Here is a 19,927-nt window from a genome sequence, read left to right on the forward strand (position 1 = left end):
GTTCATTCTATTTCAAATTCAATTTGCTATATTAATTAAAAATTAGTTGAAGGCAAATGAATCCTCAATATTTAATACATAGCAAAACTACTGCGACTGATAATAAAACTAAAATTGTACACTAAGACTAGTAACAAGAACTTATAAGATGATCTATGCATTGAAGGCCTTACAATTTATCCTATCAATCAAATGAGATATTTCCTTGTTAGTAAATCTCTAGTAAAGTTCAATTCTCCATTCAAACTATTTTCTTAACTAGACCACTCGTTGCTCCAGCTGAATTAAATTTAAAAGAACGAAAACAGGAATTTTGAAAATAAGTATATATAGAATAATTGAAATGAAATAATCTTTAACACTTCTAGTTATTCTGCTATCTGTGCAAATATAGAAATTACGTTTGCTGACTACCGAATACAATTTGTGCAAGATATATAGTTGGTCATATCTAGATATAAACTTATAAAATGGTAAATGGATAAACACCCTTCGGAACGAACGTAAAATATGATTTTATACCCATACCAACAAGTTATTGTTTAAATACTTTACGGTACTTTTAGGGGTACTTTTAAATGAGGGGAGTCTTCATTATCTTTTCCATTTTTTAACTTTGAGTAACATCAACATCAACATCAACATCAAAGATTCACCAAATCTTCATCTAGAGCAATAATAAGGACAATATCTCTAGACTAACAATATACTAGAGTTGTACATTCTAGAAAGCATTTTCTTAACACAATAGTGTTAATGACGATAGTGGATATATTAGGTCTAATGAAAAAAGTCCTTCATATTTTCAATAGATGGCTTTAACAAACTGTACCTCGGAATGTAAACATAAAAGTCCAATCGGTTCTTACTGAAAAACATATTATATAGTTTTGTGAATGGTCAACTGTTTTCTTTTGTCATGTCAGATCTAAAATCCAACAGGGAGCAGCAGGAGAAAATACGCTACATTTTACTTTTTTTTTTAGATAAAGACGAAAACGTAACCCAGACGGCTGAGTTTTTTCAGTTCATAATGTGAATAGTGTTTATGAAAACGTTACTGTAATGATTAATCAAGCACAGTTCTGGATTCATCAGTTGGGAATAGCTGCATGCAAATAGGAGCTGGGTGGATGGACTAAAAAACCTGATGTACAGAATTTCCATCTATAGATGGCTGCTAATCACAGTACAACCACCTCACCTCTAGAGGAACCAACATTGACGGCCAGAAAGGTTTTGATATGCGTTTGATGGGCTGGCAAGGAATTATGTAACAGCTACTCTGCTACGGCCAAACTCTTGATGTGAATCTGCGTGCGAACAAGTGAATTATCTGAAGGAAGCAACCGCCCAAAAACGGCCAACTTTGCCCACTACGGATAGGAATTGTTTCATAAAGAAAACGGCAAAACACAATCATCGATAAGGACTTGCCAGAAGGTCCGGGGGATTGGTTGTGAAATTCTGAATGTGATGCACCTTATACTCCGGAACTGATACCAAGTGATTACAGCCCGTACTTATCTATGACGAACTATTTCCTTAGTGAAAAATTAACCTTAAAAAGGCTTGTGAAAATCGACTGATCGACTTAACAATAGCGGCAATAATAATTTTCTTTTTCCCACTCCGACTATCAGATAGCAAATTATTAAGTGTAGAAAATATGACGAAATAATGCATAAAAAGGAACTTTACGAAATTTCATTAGACTGACTATATTACAGCCACATGATTAAGACACATATGTATTTTGCCAAAATTAGTACAATTCGCCAAAAAAACGGAATAACTGATAAATCGGTTACCCACATATTTCTTTAGCAATTCAAACAAGAGAAAATTGAAAACATTGAGTATGAGATTTTACTACACTCACAATATAGCTCAGGCATTTGTAAGTTGTTCAATGATATTTGTTATTTACTTTTATTTTAAAACTGACAATAATATTTTTCTTAACTTGAAAGGATCACCATTTACATTTTGATGTATACGTAATACATATTAGAATTAGTCTATTCAGAACATGTTAAAGCTTGAATCAGTTGAGTCAAATTCTTTATAACATTTCTCTTATTCAGCAATTAGCGTGTGACTGAAACTGATTATTACCGCACATGTAACAACACATAAACAGAAATCTGAAACTACATTAATTGGTATCCCGTTTTTTATATTATTTCTATTCGTCTCAAAATGTTTCCTTATCAATGAACAAGAAGCGTCATTTTCCCATATTGTCACCCTGATCGTCAATAGTGTTACGCACTTCGTCTAATTTCTTCTTTCCCAAATCAAACATCTCAGTTTTTAAACAACAAATTGCAAGTTTTTAGAAGAATTATGCCTAGTTAGAGCTAGAAGTGAGACTCTATCTAGTTCACTCAATAATTTTTTGGTCTAACACATAGATGACACCATTATAGTATCCATCGTCAAGCGTTACAAATCAAAATATTATATTATCATTCCAACTACTCGTTTCCAAATAGCAAAGGTTTTAGTTTTGAAGAACTATATAAAAAATAATCCAAAACATAGTTTTGGCTCCCTATAGCAAAAAAGCATGAGACAGCTAATTCGCTAAGGATATCAGAAAATATTATGTTGCCTTTGAAGATGTCGCAGTTCTCCCAGTTGTGTTCTGATGTAGAAATCGATTTATACAAAATTGTATGTTTTTTTTTTCAGTTAAAACAGAAACTTATAAACACTAAATATGTAATGGCTGACTGCCATGTTCATTAAGATATAATAACACAGTAAATATTCTATAAATAATAGTCTAATAAGTTTTACAGCAATTATACAAAAAAATCGTCAGAGGTCAAATAAAACAACTGATTCCTGGAACATTTAATATAAAAAAATACATGCTATAAGTGTAATTAACATTAACAACTTACAAAATTACATTGGATAAAAAAACATCAATTTTCATAGAGAACCTTTTAAAACAGTATGCCATAAATAACATAAATAAGCTAAACCTAATCAACAATAATTTTAGTCCGTTAAAAAAAATCGACGCCGAATAAATTGGGGTCAAATCGTCGTTTTAAACCCATCCCATAATATGAGACATAAAAAATCAGAGTCCTAATTAAAAATTCACGTCTGGTATATATTAGTGTACTGTTGCTGGTGAATATCACCATTCCTTTTTCATATTATTACCAACATTATCCATGACATACATTTGTAAAGGAAAGTACTTCTACCAAATTATATACAACGCCTCTTGCATATATTTACAGGTAACAAAAAGAACAGAGTTTAATAATAACAAACCTAATACTAAGATACGATATTTCCTTCTCACACCCTGTATATAAAAGCTTCAAATGTACTTTTAAACGATGACGTTGAATAGTCGCTTGGCAAAGTTCACCACTGTGGCATTCTCTAAGATGTGGTTAATATACTAAAAACGGAAAAATAAACGTTATTACTAAACAATTAACTGAAAATAGACAATGAAACAATATATTCGTAGTAATAGGTTAGTGTTTTAAGACTGAATAAAAAGGACAAAAAGCAAAATTATTTAACATTTATATTAATACGACACTGAAATAATAAAAACCAATAAAAATTACAAAAATCTACAATTTTTATTATAAAAATCAATGAAATAAGTCAATTTTTCCCTTTTGATACTGTTTGACACATATTTCGTATAAATCAATAAAAGTTAACAATTTCTCATAAAAATATAAACAATTTTTAATATGTATACATATGATAAGACATTAAGTATTATATACATAAGAGGTAGACGAATGATACCAATAATACTAGACTCTTCAATAATTTCAATAAATTTTAAATGATATCTAAATTTTTAACTTTTTTTTTTGACGGATAAATTGCATCTTAACTGAAAATCTAAACTGACATCACTTCTGATCCTTTTAATTTGATAGTGTGCTAAACTTAAACAAAGAAATAATCAAATTAAATAAAGTTTAGTTATATCTTAGTAATGAACAAATAAATATTAAAATTATGTCGATTTTTCAGTTTTATTGATGACATATAATTTATAAACTTATTGAACAATCTAGTAAGAGTAGTTCAATACAATAGAAATGCCAAAGTTAGCGTCTGAATATCAAAAATATCCATCAGGGCTTGGGTTATCTCACTAAGCAAGCCAAAAGGAAGCATCTCCACCATTCCCAAAAATTTGACCAAAATGAGTTATAAAATATCGTCTGATCCTGTAAGCACGAAATGAGCGAAGACGATCTTATCATCACATTCTCAACATAATACAAATAGTTTTCAGGTCATCATGCAATTCCCACAGTCAACTTCATCATCTTTAAAAGTAAAAAAGCTCGAGTCTTCATTGAAGTTAGGTTAAATAAAGTTGAAGTTGAAGGTAAGTATTAAAAATGAAATATATATGTTATAAATATACAGCGACACTATATATACCAGAAATTAACTACATATTATTCATACATGCAACCAAAAACCACTCTAAAATTAATCTACCAAAAATATTTCAATGATGGACCGAATTGTAATATTGTTCTACCTTCTTAATTTGTTCCTCGACAGATGGCTTTATGCCAGGCCACAAGATGTCCAAAGCTTCCGGTGCCATCCGAGATATCGCCTTGTTCACCAAATCACCTACCTCTTTGTCATTTAACAGGTTACTGAAGTAATTCTAAAAACAAATCATCATTTTCCTCATAGATAAACTCGTAATGTTAATTCACCTCTAATTTGGCCAGCTTAATGTCAATGCTCAGACTTTCAACTCTAAGTTTTGCTGGTAATGTGAACTTTAATATTGTTGAGGTACCCAACTTTAATCCGATTAAATTTAACCTAAAAATTAATTTCCAAATACAGAATAATAAGTCTTCCTCACAAATATGCAATCAATAACAACTTTACGAAATGTTAGAAATAATTTGTTTAATTTTGATTTTACAAAATATGCTGCAGATACTTTCTGTTATTCCCTCCAACTATATATTTCTCACAAAATGAATATTTTGAAGCGCCAACCTGCTTTAACAAGGAATAAATAGCAATACAACTGTTCAATTCTAAAAATATTTCAGGCAACCCTTCCTAACGTATTTTCTGAATCTCTTGAATTCAAAAATTACCACAAAAAGTACCGACTACAGGAAAGCTGCTAGTGTAAAGGTAAATAATGTCACAATACTTTTGTTGTAATTGGAAGATGATATCTTATTTTGGAGTGTTTAAAGAATAAAATGTGTTACATTAACATACCATGCAAATGATAAAATTCAGAAAACAATTTTTATTACCTTTATGTAGAAATAACGTTTTTCTCACAGAAACGGAATTTTACGCCTCTTTAGACTTAGGCTTACTGGCATCACTTTAGTATGAAAGTAGAAGACCAGGATATTATGAGTTCCACATAACAGGTTGTCTATATGACGGTTAGCTCAGTTTTGCTTGTGTTGCGTAAACGGCCAATTTTATCAAGGATAAATAGACGCCACAAGAACGAGCAGAAATGGTGACAATATTTATAAAAAATAATCGTTCCATTATTACCACTTAGCGAAAATTGCGTCAAAAATATCCTAATTGTCCAGTGCCTCACAAAACCACAATTTATCGTTTACGTGCGAATTTTCGACAGTACGGTACGACAGCAGATAGGCCTCGTTCTGTGATGCGAAATAGTGTTGCAGAGTTTCCAGAAACATCAATTCGGAGACCTGATACCCAATTACACATTTCTGCACGCAGGCGCACACAGGGATTCTCAATTAATTCATGAAACATCATTGCATCCACTAAAAACAACTGTATGGTATGGTATTCATGCTGGAAACTTCATTGGTTTTTGAAAATGACCAAGGTGTCGCTTGCAGTTACTGTTACTGCTGAACGATACCAAGACATGATTCGAAAATTTCTTGTGCCTGAAATGGAAAATCAGGGACTAGAGGACATGTAGTTTCAGCAAGATGGGGCCACAGCACACACAGCTCGTTCAACAATTCAATTATTGAATGACGTTTTTCCACGAAGACTAATTTCGCGAAGTGGCGATTTAACATGGCCAGCCAGATCTCCGGATGTAACAGCACCAGACTTTTTATTATGGTTTTTTTTTAAATCAAAAGTTTATGTGGATAAGCCCCAAACGGTAGCGGACGTTGATTTTTGCCCCACGTTGTATATATTTCAACTCTCGCTCAGTTGTATTACAGGAAGGACAAAAAAGTAAGAAATGATCAATTGCTTTGCCATGCTTATATATTGGGGAACGTCTAACCACATAAATAACATTTATATAAAACAAGATTTTCAACGAAAAAAAATAATGAACAGTGACATAACATAATTATATAGACATTATATATGTATCATCTATCTTCCATTCCATATCCAGACAGTCACCAGAACATCCTCTACCTTATAAACTGAAAGATATAGAGAGGCATTTTTATTTGCAACCTTCAATGAGAAAGCAATAAGGAATTTTTCCATCAAATGGCTATTAACATGAAAGATGTATCTATTACAACAATCAATTGCTATATCAGAAGGAAAAGGAAATGACTCGAATTACAAAGAAAATAGGTTTTTGTTTTGCTTGCAGAGCAAATACAAAAACCTATATCCATGGGATTTAGTTATGGGAATCTTCTGTGAGAAGTAATATCAAATTAATACAAATATTTCAAAATAAAGCCCTGATAAGTGTTGTGGATGCACCCAGATATTTTAGAGACCTTCGAATTCCAACCTTCTTGGAGGAAATTATGAAATAAAACAAGGCAACAGAAAATACTCTACTCCCATGTTAATATCCAAGTGTTGCAACACTTGGGTAGTACTAATGGTAATACAAGATGTCTTCCGGGATGATTTCTAAGTCGGTTACTCACCAGTCGGTAGGCTTAACGCCGAGGACCGTGGTCAGATAAACCCTCGTTGGTAAAAAGGAGACCTTAGATAAGGAAGATATATAGAGGATTTAAAAAGATATATACAAAACTCGATTTATTTGTTTACGACTTAAAAGAGACTTAAACTTAAAATCAAAAACGCTACGAATTAATTCCAACATTTAATAAAACTTTTAAAAATGTCATTATCGCCAGCAGCAGTTAACAATCACTTCATACTACCATTCGCACATAATGAGAACACTGAGTATGCAAAAGGTCTTACCAAAACGGGCCATCTCCGTAAATAATGAAGTTCTTGCCGACTTTACCATCAACTTTGTAGTTTCCGGTTACTTTGATGTAAGGAAAAGTTAGATTAAGGTCAAGTTTGAATCTGAAAGGTTTTATATTACTTCGCCAACTATATTTCAATACGGGATGATTTTATTTGTTTTATCATATTTAAAATTCTCGTTTAACTTTCCGAGAATTTATCAGAAGTTTGGTGCGGGCTCCGAGTAATGGCATCATTAAAAAGTCATAACGTTTTAGTTCATAATAGAAACGGCAGAGCGAACACGTTCAAAATACACTTAATTTAAATGGCAGCTTTGTTTCATAAATAAAATATCTTATGCGTATATATAAAACCGAAATTAGTATCTTACCAACCCATCGCATACATATATAAACGTAAATGTAACTATAAAATAACGAGGCTGATGTTATAGCCCTCAATATACATCCCTTCTCTATTCGTGTGTTTTAAAATCGAATAAAACTGGTAACAGGTCAATTGAAAAGTCCCCGGCCTACCATTTTCAAGGGTGATACACTGATTATAGCGACCCTCCAACTTTTCGATACCATTTTTGTAATACGATTTGTCCTTTGCTTCAAAATAGGCCTTAGTTTCGGCGATCACCTCTTCATTCGACGAAAATTTCATCCCAGCGAGAATTCTTTTGAGATCTGAGAACAGGAAATAGTCGCTGGGGGCCAGATCTGGAGAATACGGTGGATTAGGAAGCAATTCGAATCCCAATTCATGAAGTTTTGACACGGTGTATTGTATTGGTGAAGCAGCACTTTCTTTTACTTCAAATGGGCCGCTTTTCGGCGATTTCGTCCTTTAAACGGTCCAATAAAGCTATGTAATTGCTGTTGATGGTCCTTCCTTTTTCACCACGTATAAACTTAGCATACGAATCAATGATGGGTGATTTTCCTGGGGCAATGTCCAATTTTTTTCACAATAACAAAAGTTCCTTCACTCAAAATGCTATAATTCTCAAACTAATGATTCGACAGCCGTCAAATTTATACACGCATCTTTTGAGGGTTAGGGCTAACTAAAAAATATATGCATTAAAGAAAAGAAACTTCCTCTTTTGAGCTAAACCATTCATCGGGCAATTTTTTAACTTCGAAATCAACAAAATGCTACTCTGCAAGCACGCGGAGTCATCGATGTAAAAAAGTAATGGATGTCGAATGAAGTCAGGTTTGGAGAATCGGTTATTTCAACACTTCCTTGACTAGTTTTGCTGTATAGCATGTTGTTATGCTGCAAAATCATCTTATCAAGTCTTTGAGATTGTTGTGGACGTTTTTTGATCAATGCACAGGTCAAATTAATAATTTATTGTAGATAACAATACATATTAACTGTTTCTCGAGATTTCAACAGCTGATACGAAACCAAACTGATCCCACCCGACATAGTGTATGGTCATGCGACCAAAACGGTTTGGCATTGTATTCGATGGCCTAGTTTCATCAGGTGATTGATAACCATGGTTTTCAATAAAATATAACAGCATTAAAACAGCTTTAAAACAGCATTTCATTGACGATTTTTCGATTTTTTAATGGCTATTCAATTAATGTGGCTTCCCATCTTTTAGATCATTCCAATCGCTTGTAATAGTTCATAAAGTGAGACTCGATCCACATTCGATTCTTGCAAATTATTTTTGAATTTGTGTTGGATCTTCACCCAATAATTCCTGCAAGTCAACACCTTCAAAAGTTTTAAGTAAAATAGGATATATTGTTAAATACATTATTGAATTGTCTAAAACCTTTTTTGTCTAAAAAATTTTTGACCTCTTCCTACAGTTGGAGCATACTAGTCTCTACCGGCAAACGGTAACTTTCAGTAACTTTTTTCTTTTGATAAAACAAGAAATGTAATTGCTTGCTGCAAATGCACGTTTTCAGGTACAAAACTCGACATAAACTCGTGTAATGTTGAGATTAATGTCAGTATATTATATAAAATGCATACATTGTATACTTATGGCTAGTGAAATCTGTTATAAAAACCAGAAATTCGTCACCGTATTACCTGGTATTCCCAATCGAAATAAATATCGAAACTAATTTTCTTTAAATTAATGAAAACAAGATAAATAATTCGCATATTGACCGTCAAAAGTTTTAAATTGTACGGTATTAATGACATTTATATAATCCCGGAATATAAAAAACAACCAAAAAAAATTTAATGAGCCTCGGAATCCCTCTCACCGTTCTATTACAACTTAATATCAATCAGAGCTCACCTAAAATTACCCAAATCAGTGAATCTCTCCTTGTCCACCTGAAACTTCGATATATGCTTAATGGTTAAATTCTCCGCTTTCCCTTTCAACCTAAAAACAAAAAACGCAGATAAGAAATTCGCGCGTAAAACGCCGGGTATACGGGTATCATAACGTCTTACCTAACATCCCAATAATTCGATATACGCATACATACAAACCGACATTCATACGTACACTTGCATAAGCAACAACGATACGTAATCTCGGTTAATGATACCCAGAAGTCGAACGAGGTTCCTGTATCGATTGACCAATGAAGGAACACTTACTTGGCGGCGTCCTGATTGACGTCGAAATTAATTCGGTTCACGTGAAGGGGATCCAGGACGGGAATGTTCAGCTCCGGGATGCCTCTCAGGATGACACCTCGGAATTCTTCGAGTAGAGCCCTCAATCTGTCTTCGACGCGTCCGAACGTGTTTATTACCCTGTCGGCGGCCAGGCCCACCAAGTTGACGCCACCCCGTATAATACCTTGAAAGAAAATAGTTTTGTAGATTGTGTGATCGGCTTGTGGTGGTACAGCATCGAAGGATACATCGCACAAGTAAAGAATGTGATGCAATAACATATTCGTCAAGAGTGTTTATAGGTCACCGAGAGGCGACTACAAAATGTAAATAAACTACTTTATAACATCGGATTTTATAGATTTATTAGTTATCAACTGAACAAGAGGTGTATATTATATATAACAGCTCAATTGAAAAGTCCCCAGCCTACCATAATAAAACACATTTTTTTGGCAAAATTTGTTTTTTTTTATTCAACACAATTCCCTTCAAAGGTGATACACTAATTATAGCGACTCTCCAAATTTTCGATACCATTTCTGCAGTATAATTTGTCCTTTGCTTCAAAATAGGCCTCAGTTTTGTCGATCACCTCTTCATTCGACGAAAATTTCTTCCCAGCATTCTTTTGAGATCTGAGAACAGGAAATAGTCGCTGGGGGCCAGATCTGGAGAATACGGTGGATAAGAAAGCAATTCGAAGCAAAATTCATGACTTTTTGCCATCGTTTTCACTAACTTGTGATACGGTGCATTGTCTTGGTGAAGCAGCACATCCTTTTTCTTCAAATGCGGCCAATTTAAACGATCCCATAATGTAATAGTCGCTGTTGATGGTCCCTCCTTTTTCAAGGTAGTCAATGAAAATTATTCCATGCGCATCCCAAAATACAGACGCCATAACCTTGCCAGCCCTCTTTTGCGTTTTCCCACGCTTTGGAGCTGACTCATCATGTGCAGTTCACTCGGATGATTGTCGATTGGACTTCGGACTGAAATAATGGAGCCACGTTTCATCTATTGTCACATATCGACGCAAAAACTCGGGTTTATTACGCTAGATCATCTTCAAACACTGTTCCAAATCATCAGCTCGTCGTTTTTGGTCAAAAGTGAGCTCGCGCGACACTCACTTTGCACAGAGCTTTCTCATACCATGAATGATATGATGTACACATTAAGTTGATATCTTTAGAGTGTCTGCTCTTTCGTTAAATTTCAATTTACGGTCATTTGAAGGCATTTTGTGGATTTTTTTAATGTTTTCATCGGTAAGAACCTCTTTTGGGCGTCCACTGCGTTCACCGTCTTTGGTGCTCATTTCTTCACGTCTAAACTTAGCATACCAATCCTTGATTATTGATTTTCATGCGGCAGTGTCCGGAAACTCAACACCAAGCCAAGTTTTTGCTCCAACTGTATTTTTTCCCTTCAAAAAGCAATTTATTATCAATACGCAAAATTCCTTTTCATCCATTTTTTTCACAATAAAAAATTTGCTTCACTCAATATGCCATAATTCACAAACTAATTTTCCGACAGCTGTTAAATTTATACACACATCTTTTGATGGTTAGGCCTAACTAAAAAACATATGGATTGAATTATAGTAGCGCCATCTATGTTGACAAGCCAGGGACTTTTCAATTGACCTGTTATTTATATATATATATATATATATATATATATATATATATATATATATAAAGATTACAACATTAAAAGATACTTTCATACATACAAAATGTAATGCAAGCCACAAATAATAAAAATATACATTAAAAAACAACTATTAATTTCAGCAACACAATAACCCATTATTTTTAGTACAATAAAAGGTCTTTCGAAATAAAATTAACTGTTTTTTCTTACCACACCTTTCCATTATATCTTATACCACTAAAATAGAAAAAATCTGTGTGTGTCTAATATCGTAAAATACTCAATACACAACAGGAGATAATTTATTTCTCGTCTAAGCTATCTTCTCTTTTACGCAAGGGAGATTACTTTCTTCAACACCGTAATTACATCGAAAACATCCCTATTTCCTTCAATCGAGTTTGGATTCTAATTGCATTTCGCCGGGAACAGGAATGCTATTATTTTTTAATTAATTTGCTGGAAATGTCGGGTCGAAAAAAGCACTCTTGTTTAATCGACAATAAAAAAAAATGAAGCATATATTTTTTTATTAATTGGAATAGCTGCAACAGTTGGTGGATAATTAACGAGTTCAGTTTTGTGCACGCATTTCTCGTATAAATTCCGAATGTTATGTGAGTAGATAGTGCATCCCTTACCACGGCCTTGACACACGATAAAATTTATTGGCAATATATTAAAAGCCATAACGCTTTAATATTCGAAAATTTCACCAATTAATTGTTTTCGCATTTACCGGAAGTATAAATTAGCATTTATTGGTATAGAACGATATCTTGCATGTTTTCTTCAAAATCACTACCTTTCCTATCTTTGTGGCACCACAAAATTATGGCCTCGAAAATTACTCCTAAGATCTTTGTATGCGACCTTTAAATGTGTTTCTTGTTTCATTTATTTATAAACGACACTCGACACTCTAGCGAGTCAGAACTTAATTCAGACTGTAATATCTCAATTAAATTATAATTAGTGGACGAAACCACACAGACAACATAATTACCGAATAAATTGTAGAATTAAAAAAAATATATAAATGAAAATTAAACAAAAGTGGATTTTTTAAAGGTTTTCGTCGGTAACAACCTCTTTTGGGCGTCCACTGCATTCACCGTCTTCGGTGTTCATTTCACCACGTCTAAACTTAACATACCAATCTTTAATGGTCGATTTTCCTCAGACAATATCCGGAAACTCGGCATCAAGCCAAGTTTTTGCTTCAACTGTATTTTTTTGCCTTCAAAAAGCAATATTTTTTCAACACACGAAATTCCTTTTTATCCATGTTTATCACAATAACCAAAGTTGGTTCACTCAAAATGCTATAATTCACAAACTAAAGATCCGACAGCTGTTAAATTCATACACGCATCTTTTGGGTGTTAGGGCTAACTAAAAAACATATGAATTTAATTCTAATAGCCCCATCTATGTGTCAGGCCGGCGACCGTTCAATTGACCTGTTAAAATATGGAGTTTTAGATCAAACAATTTTAATATAATTTATTGTCTTTTCTTCTAATGGTGGACAATTGTTTGTATAGCCAACACTTCATTTTTCACAACAACTATGTGAAAAATAGTAAAAGCATTCCAATAAACAAAGCTGTTAACTGAATTTTGTAACATTAAAAAATTATTGAAAATTTATACAACTTTGGTTTCAACAAGTAACTGTATTATAATTTGTTTTAGAAATCATTATTGGCCATTATGCAGTAGGACATTGAACATTTTATAAGGTTAACGTTAATGATACGTATTAATCGACAATGTGAAAATTATTACCTATCTCATATAAATTTTCTGATTGAAATTCGATATATTCGATTCGTTACACTATTCGTTATCATCTTTTATCATTTATCTACACAAGTTAGTGACAAATCAGACAACAACGTTAACACTTCGAGTTTGACGACTTAACCAAATCTTTACTCCCTACCTAAACTGTGTTTTTATTCTATTTTTATTATGTTTAAGGTGGTTATAACACTGAAACATTTACACCAGTTTTTACACAAATCCACAATTATGTTAACTTAAATCAGTGTTCTTCAGATGACTATACCACTCACGACACTATTATAACTAAAATCGTTGTAACCAAATTATTTTTGAGATTCAGCAGGGTATTTCCTTATACACAATAACCAAAATGATTTGGCTTGGAAGCTAATAAATAATAAAATATTCATATCTGCAATTTATTATTACTTATACTCTTGGATTTGGTTGTGTTTGATTTTTAACGAAACAAGTCAGAATAAAATATAAAGTCTTGCTATTTATAGGATTAATATACATGATGTTAAGAAGACTTTTTAGTGTTCTGTAAGCCAGAACTATTTCTTCAGTTTTAGAATTAAAGACAGAATATCATATATAATCATATATTCTAATAATGTAACTTTTATTATTTCAAATCCGCTTTACAATTAAGTTAAAAAATACATAATTTCTGATGATAGGTGTTACTAAAGTAAATTCTAATGTTGTTAAAATACATTATTGCAAGGAAACTAAACATTTCAAATGCATTAAGTTGCATAAGTTAAATACAAATCAGACCAGTTTAGTTAGAAACAAACCTAATGCCATCTCCATCACATTAACAGTTTTAATACAATAAAGATTGCTGGTCGAATAAATTAATAGTAAAAAATATAGGACATATATATCCATATAAAAATATTAATTAATTTTAACCTATTTGAAGCAAATATTACAATTTATCATTTATAAATATTATTCTAAATAGAAGCTTTGTGTTAAATATATTGAATTATATTCCAACAAACTAATATATAATGAGAACATATCTAAAAATCTTCCCTTGCTTACCAAAAACTTAAGTACACTCTTATTAATTTATATAACTGAATATATCTACCTAGAAGCTTTGGACTAATTAAATTGCTTCCTATGCCCCTTGGATAGAAAGCTTGAAACAAAAACATCCAATGCCATAACCTAGTCCTTCTATTTACTTACTAACTGACGAAAGAGAAAGGAGGATTTCAACATGGACGATGAAAGGCCAAAGACTTAGATCCATAAAACTAACTCAAAAAAAATTCAATATCATATAATCGAAGAAAAAATACGAAAAGACATGTAGCTTTAGTAATCCTAAAGAACTTTATGTAAAAATCAAATTAAATGCTATAGCAGCGAGAGCAAGTAATATGGCATATTATATTGACAGAGATTTATAAAAAGCATTAATTGATTCAATGTAATTGTGATTAAAATAAATTCTACAAACATTAGAACACATTAAAAAATGATTTTTAATAAATAGTGTTATAGTGAAAAAAAATTACAAACGAGGAATATTTCTAACCAAACAGCTAACGAAGAAATAGAAAAAAATCAATGCAGTAAAAATTATCGATATATTCTGTAATTTTAGTACTATAAGTACTATTTGGACTTGGGGGTGCCAATATGGGTTTACACTAAAACATTAGTAACTAAAACAAACCGATTAGTAACTCAACACTGCCAAAGCAAGGTTCTTCAATTAATAATGATTATCACAATGAAGAACTGCACGATGGCCTTTAATCCAAATGGATCTACAAACGTATAGAAGATTTTGCTGTAAAAAAAGTTTCTAGAGCAGTACAACAACTTGAAAACTCGCAGAAAATTATATTGAAGTGAACCGAACTATATGAACTTGTATAGTGTTACACTTGATTTTAGCTAACTAAATGACATTCTTTGAATTATTTTCCGATAATAATAATAGCCACTTGTTGTGTAGCCACCAAGTGTTTTATCCATTCCATCAGATGACATCCTATTTAGCTATTAGCTATAGCTATTTTGAACATTTTGACTGCATCGTTGTTTTGATGAAAACGCATTTGTAATTCTTGCACAATAGTTCGCTTCATTGTTGGGTTGTGATCACAACGTCTATTAATTTGCAATAGGGTGTCCATAAAATAAACTTGTAAGAATTGATTATCTACATTTGGTAGTGGTAATAAGTGATAAATTTTTCGTTGTAACGGCGGCAAGCAAGATTTTATTAACTTATTTCTGATACAAACATTTCTGATGCATGTCACAAAAATCTTTTATGATATGATATACTGAAAGTGAACATGAAATTGTCTTGTATAATATGCATTGCACCAAACGCATCTTTTGAAAACAACTATTATATTTATCAATCTTGATCAAGAAGTGATTAGAATCGTTTCCCATCCCAGAAACTAATGAGCATAATGGATTTTTTTTACATTTCCTCAAGCACTGATTCCTGATTTGTTAGCACCATAATCTAATTCAGGGATGTAATAGAATGCTGCTCATTCATGGATCACAACAGCACTGCACCTGTTGAATTGCTCAATTCAATTGTGTCGTGCTCGCTGTTGGGTTTGATGTGCACAGATTAGTTGCATTCTAAACTTCATTTCCAGTAACTCAAAAGTAATTGTGACATGACTCGCTAGTTAGCACATGAGTAATTCGTCGCTTGTAGTAAGTCGTCGCATATTTGATATAGTTCGACGACCTAACTGTTCTCTTTGGCGTTAATAATATTTCAATTACAAGGTATGCTTTATTATAAACTACATATTTCAACTCTATTTTTGATAAATCTTAATTGGAATGTGAATTGGAAAGAAATCGGTAATTTATAAGACCATTTTACAATTTTGGCTCAAGTTAGAAGCAGATCCCAAATTGTACATTTTCGATAGCCCATATCTCGGAAACTATAAGAGATAATGCAATTTGGTAATCCACAACGTAATTAGCGTACCGAATATTACTTGGAATGTGAATTGGAACGAAATCGCTAATTCATAGGACCATTTTACAATTTTGCCCTAAGTTAGAAACAGAGCCTAAAGCGTAAAATTTCGATAGTCCATATCTCGAAAATTATAAGAGATAATGGAATTTGGCAATCGACAACGTAATTAGCATGCTGAATATTACTTGGAAGGAAATCGATAATTCATAAGACAATTTTACAATTTTGGCCTAAGTTAGACGCAGAGCCCAAATTGTAAAATTTCGATAGTCCATACCTCAGAAACTATAAGAGATAACGCAATTTGGTCATCAATAACGTAATTAGCATGCCGAATATTACTTGAAATGTAAATTGGAACGAAATCGGTAATTCATAAGACCATTTTACAATTTTGGCCCAAATTTATCGATTACTCGATTACATTTAAAATACCGTTCAATATTCTAACGCTAATTTCGCTACATATTTGACATATATGTAATAACCTCTCACTTACTTTTCACGTTATCGATCAAAAACCTACATTTATATGAAATATAAATCATGGTAAAGTATTAAACGGTCAGTGCCAAGAATCTTCAACGTTTAAAACATTATGTGTATAATCCAATCGCGGTTTGACAATAGTATATGGTATTCCTCAGTATTCGGATTCAACGTTTTTGAAAATGGTGCCATAACTATTTGACAACCAACGACAATGTTGATCCATTGTGACAGTAAATCTGTTGATAACAGTAATGCTGACACTTTTTACAGTGAAACTAACGAAGAGCAATTAATTTTATAAAACATGGTCTGAAAAGTGGCCTAACATGACCTGATACATATATGGCGTAAGCTTTATTACATTCACCGCTTTTTCAGTTAGTTCAAAAGAACCTTAAAAAGGAATCTGTTAAAATTGCATGATATTCTACTCATATGTTTTTAAGTTATTGTGCTAAGAGTGAAACTACCTTTGTTATTTTCAATCGATTAATTAAAAATAATTTTGTGTTTTAATTTTACACTGCCTCTTGATGGGAAGAAATACCTTTCAAGCGAATCAATGGCTTTAAAAGTGGTATAAGGACTCCGCTCCATCAGGAACAATAACAAAACGCTGACTTCAAACGTGGTCGTAGAGACACCGATGATGCAGAACGCAATGAACGTCAAAATGAGTTGGTAACACCAGAAAACATCAAAAAAATCCACAAAATCGCTTCGAATGATCGAAAAGTGAAGTTTCGTGAGTTAGCTAACATCGTAAAGATATCAAAAGAACGTGTTGGTTTTATATTTCATGAGCCTTTGACTATGAGAAAGCCAAAGAACGTGTTGATGATTCTGGGCAGTGTTTGGACACATTTAAAGGAAACAAATCGGAATTTTTGCGTCAATATGTGATAACAGTTGATATCACTTAACTCCGTAATCAAAACAATCGTCATCTGAGTGGACAGCAACTGATAACAGGCCTATTTTGAGACTCGGGACTTTTCAGCCCATGTGTTATATATAGAAGAGAAGATTTGGGAAATATATATATATATATATATATATATATATATATATATATATATATATATATATATATATATATATATATATATATATATATATATATATATATATATATGTGCCCGCACGTCTTGATTTTAAAGTGATTCAGCTACTAATGAAAAGTATAATAATAAATTAATGAAAGATATAATCTTAAAAAATTAGTATGCAAAGTAAAAAAATTGTATAGAAGAACATGGTCATCAGTTTTAATCAACTATTTTTAAACTTGAACTTTTATTTTTTAATAAAAATCAGTTATACATTAATACATTTGAAATCGATCTAATTTTGTCATCTAGCCATTCGACTACAAAAACAAAATTGGCCAACATTCATTTGTTTATCACGCCGAAACGCAATCAATCTTGGGCAACGCTTATCAATTCGCGTCGGAAACGGGCGAAAAATCCGCCGGTGCAACCGCACTTATGCAACCAAATATATACCTTACCGAACGTGGTGTTTGAGACCCTATTCAAAAAATCGGCCACCCTCGGCACCCGGATGTCGAACTCGAGAGCGGCGTTCCCCAAACTCCAGCAGCCCACGAACAACGCCAACACCGCGATACTGTTCTTCCGCATTTCGATGTTCGGAAATCGATCGAGTTCACGAAACCGAATGAGACGGGCACTTTCACTTGGGCGTACGCGATTGGCCTGCCATGATTTGCGTTTGCGAGAACTGCAACTGCTCGGAAGAGGAGAAAAGGAGCGTTTTCCTCGGCCGATGGTCGAGAAGAAAAACGTACACCGAACGCACCGTGGCTGCGAGTAAAAGTGAAACAAGGTTACAACCAGTCGACTAGATGGAGGATTTGCAATATTTATTTAGTTACTGATAGAGAGGGAATTTAATTCAACTTATTGCGATTGGTGTTACACTGGCTGTCCTTTCTTATATATTTACAAAAAAAAAGTGAATTAATGTTGAATGATTTTTTTTTTGGAAATCTAAGACTTCTCGTGAAACATTGATATTATCGCCAGATTAAGTGCCAGTAAATCACAAAAAAAACATTATTTTTGCAAATTATCATTTGTTTAAGAAACGCCTATTTTTTAATCTAAAATGGTAAAGTGGTAAAGGCGATAGGACGGTCCTCCTACTGTTGCGATAGCCGCGGGTTCGAGTCCTGCTGGACATTGCTGGTTGTAAATTTATATTTGTGACTGTTTAAAATTTGTGATTGTCTTAAGCAAGAGTGTAAAATCTGACGAGGAAAATGATCCCAGTAACGTCAGTAACCAGGCTGGGTAAGACCGGATGTCTGGGATGATTTCTAAAGTTAGTCGCTCGCCAGTCGGTAGGCTTTATGCTGAGGACCGTGGTTCGGAGCCCACGTTAAACTGTGGGCCCAGTCCAGATAAACCCATAGTTGGTAAAAGGAAACTTTAAAATATATATTAAAAAAATAATAAAACGGTGTTGATCTAAAGGGAACGGGAACAGTCATAAAGGGTATATATAAAGTAATAAATTAATAAATAAATAAAATTAATAACACTAAACGAATAAATAGTGTATATACAATATGAACACAAACATAGAACTATAAACACAACCATAACGAAGTATGTGAGGTTCTATCCAGACGGTACACACTAGCACCCATACCGAAGTGGTAATGGTTATTTGGTCAGTAACTCTAAACTTAGCATAGGCTAGATTCTATGAAGAAAATCAATCTGCCGTAGAAATCCGAAGAGTCTGTCTGTATTTTCTCCTGTTAAGGCATTTTAAAAATTTTGCATATTCTCGAATATGAGCACAAAAAATCGCCAATGTGATTTAATTGTCTATATAACAAACCCTAGACCTATCAGTAGACCTATTTAACATAACTTTTCTTCTGTTCTTCTGTTTTATTTCTGTTCAAAATTCGAAATATTCTATCATTGCAGTCTCTGTTACCATATTTGATCTTTACTTGATTGCACACACTAAGGTGGAATTAGAAGCAAACAAATATATTAACTAAAATGTGACAAGATATTCCTTTTTTTTGTAAAAACTTCTAACTGGTTTTCTGCTTGATTATGTGTCCTCGACGTTAAAATCACTACTGTTCATACTATGATACATAGTACTATTATTCAACACTATTTTACAGCA

At 32.8% G+C, this 19,927-nt stretch overlaps 1 protein-coding gene across 1 annotated transcript; it reads right to left on the minus strand.

The window, feature by feature from the left end:
* Positions 1–2,850: 2,850 nt before the first annotated feature.
* LOC143191649 (uncharacterized) lies at positions 2,851–18,641 on the minus strand. Its single transcript, XM_076396961.1, has 7 exons — positions 18,264–18,641; positions 9,790–9,994; positions 9,479–9,568; positions 7,195–7,305; positions 4,740–4,851; positions 4,553–4,687; positions 2,851–3,430 (listed from the first exon to the last, which is right to left on the minus strand). Exons 1-7 carry the CDS (start codon positions 18,394–18,396, stop codon positions 3,359–3,361), a joined length of 858 nt encoding a protein of 285 aa, XP_076253076.1. The 5' UTR covers positions 18,397–18,641; the 3' UTR covers positions 2,851–3,358.
* Positions 18,642–19,927: the final 1,286 nt, after the last annotated feature.

Source organism: Rhynchophorus ferrugineus, unplaced genomic scaffold, assembly GCF_030347505.1.
Source record: "Rhynchophorus ferrugineus isolate W39M unplaced genomic scaffold, kcgeb_rfMv2 rfM1, whole genome shotgun sequence".
In the NCBI taxonomy this organism is placed as follows: Eukaryota; Metazoa; Arthropoda; class Insecta; order Coleoptera; family Curculionidae; genus Rhynchophorus; species Rhynchophorus ferrugineus.

Excerpts from the sequence above, each read along its gene's own strand:
- LOC143191649 (XM_076396961.1), bottom strand. The coding sequence starts at position 18,396 with ATGCGGAAGAACAGTATCGCGGTGTTGGCGTTGTTCGTGGGCTGCTGG. Across the intron at positions 9,995-18,263 it reads GGTCTCAAACACCACGTTCG|GTATTATACGGGGTGGCGTC; the intron begins GTAAGGTATATA and ends TTTTCTTTCAAG. Across the intron at positions 9,569-9,789 it reads GTCAATCAGGACGCCGCCAA|GTTGAAAGGGAAAGCGGAGA; the intron begins GTAAGTGTTCCT and ends TTTTGTTTTTAG.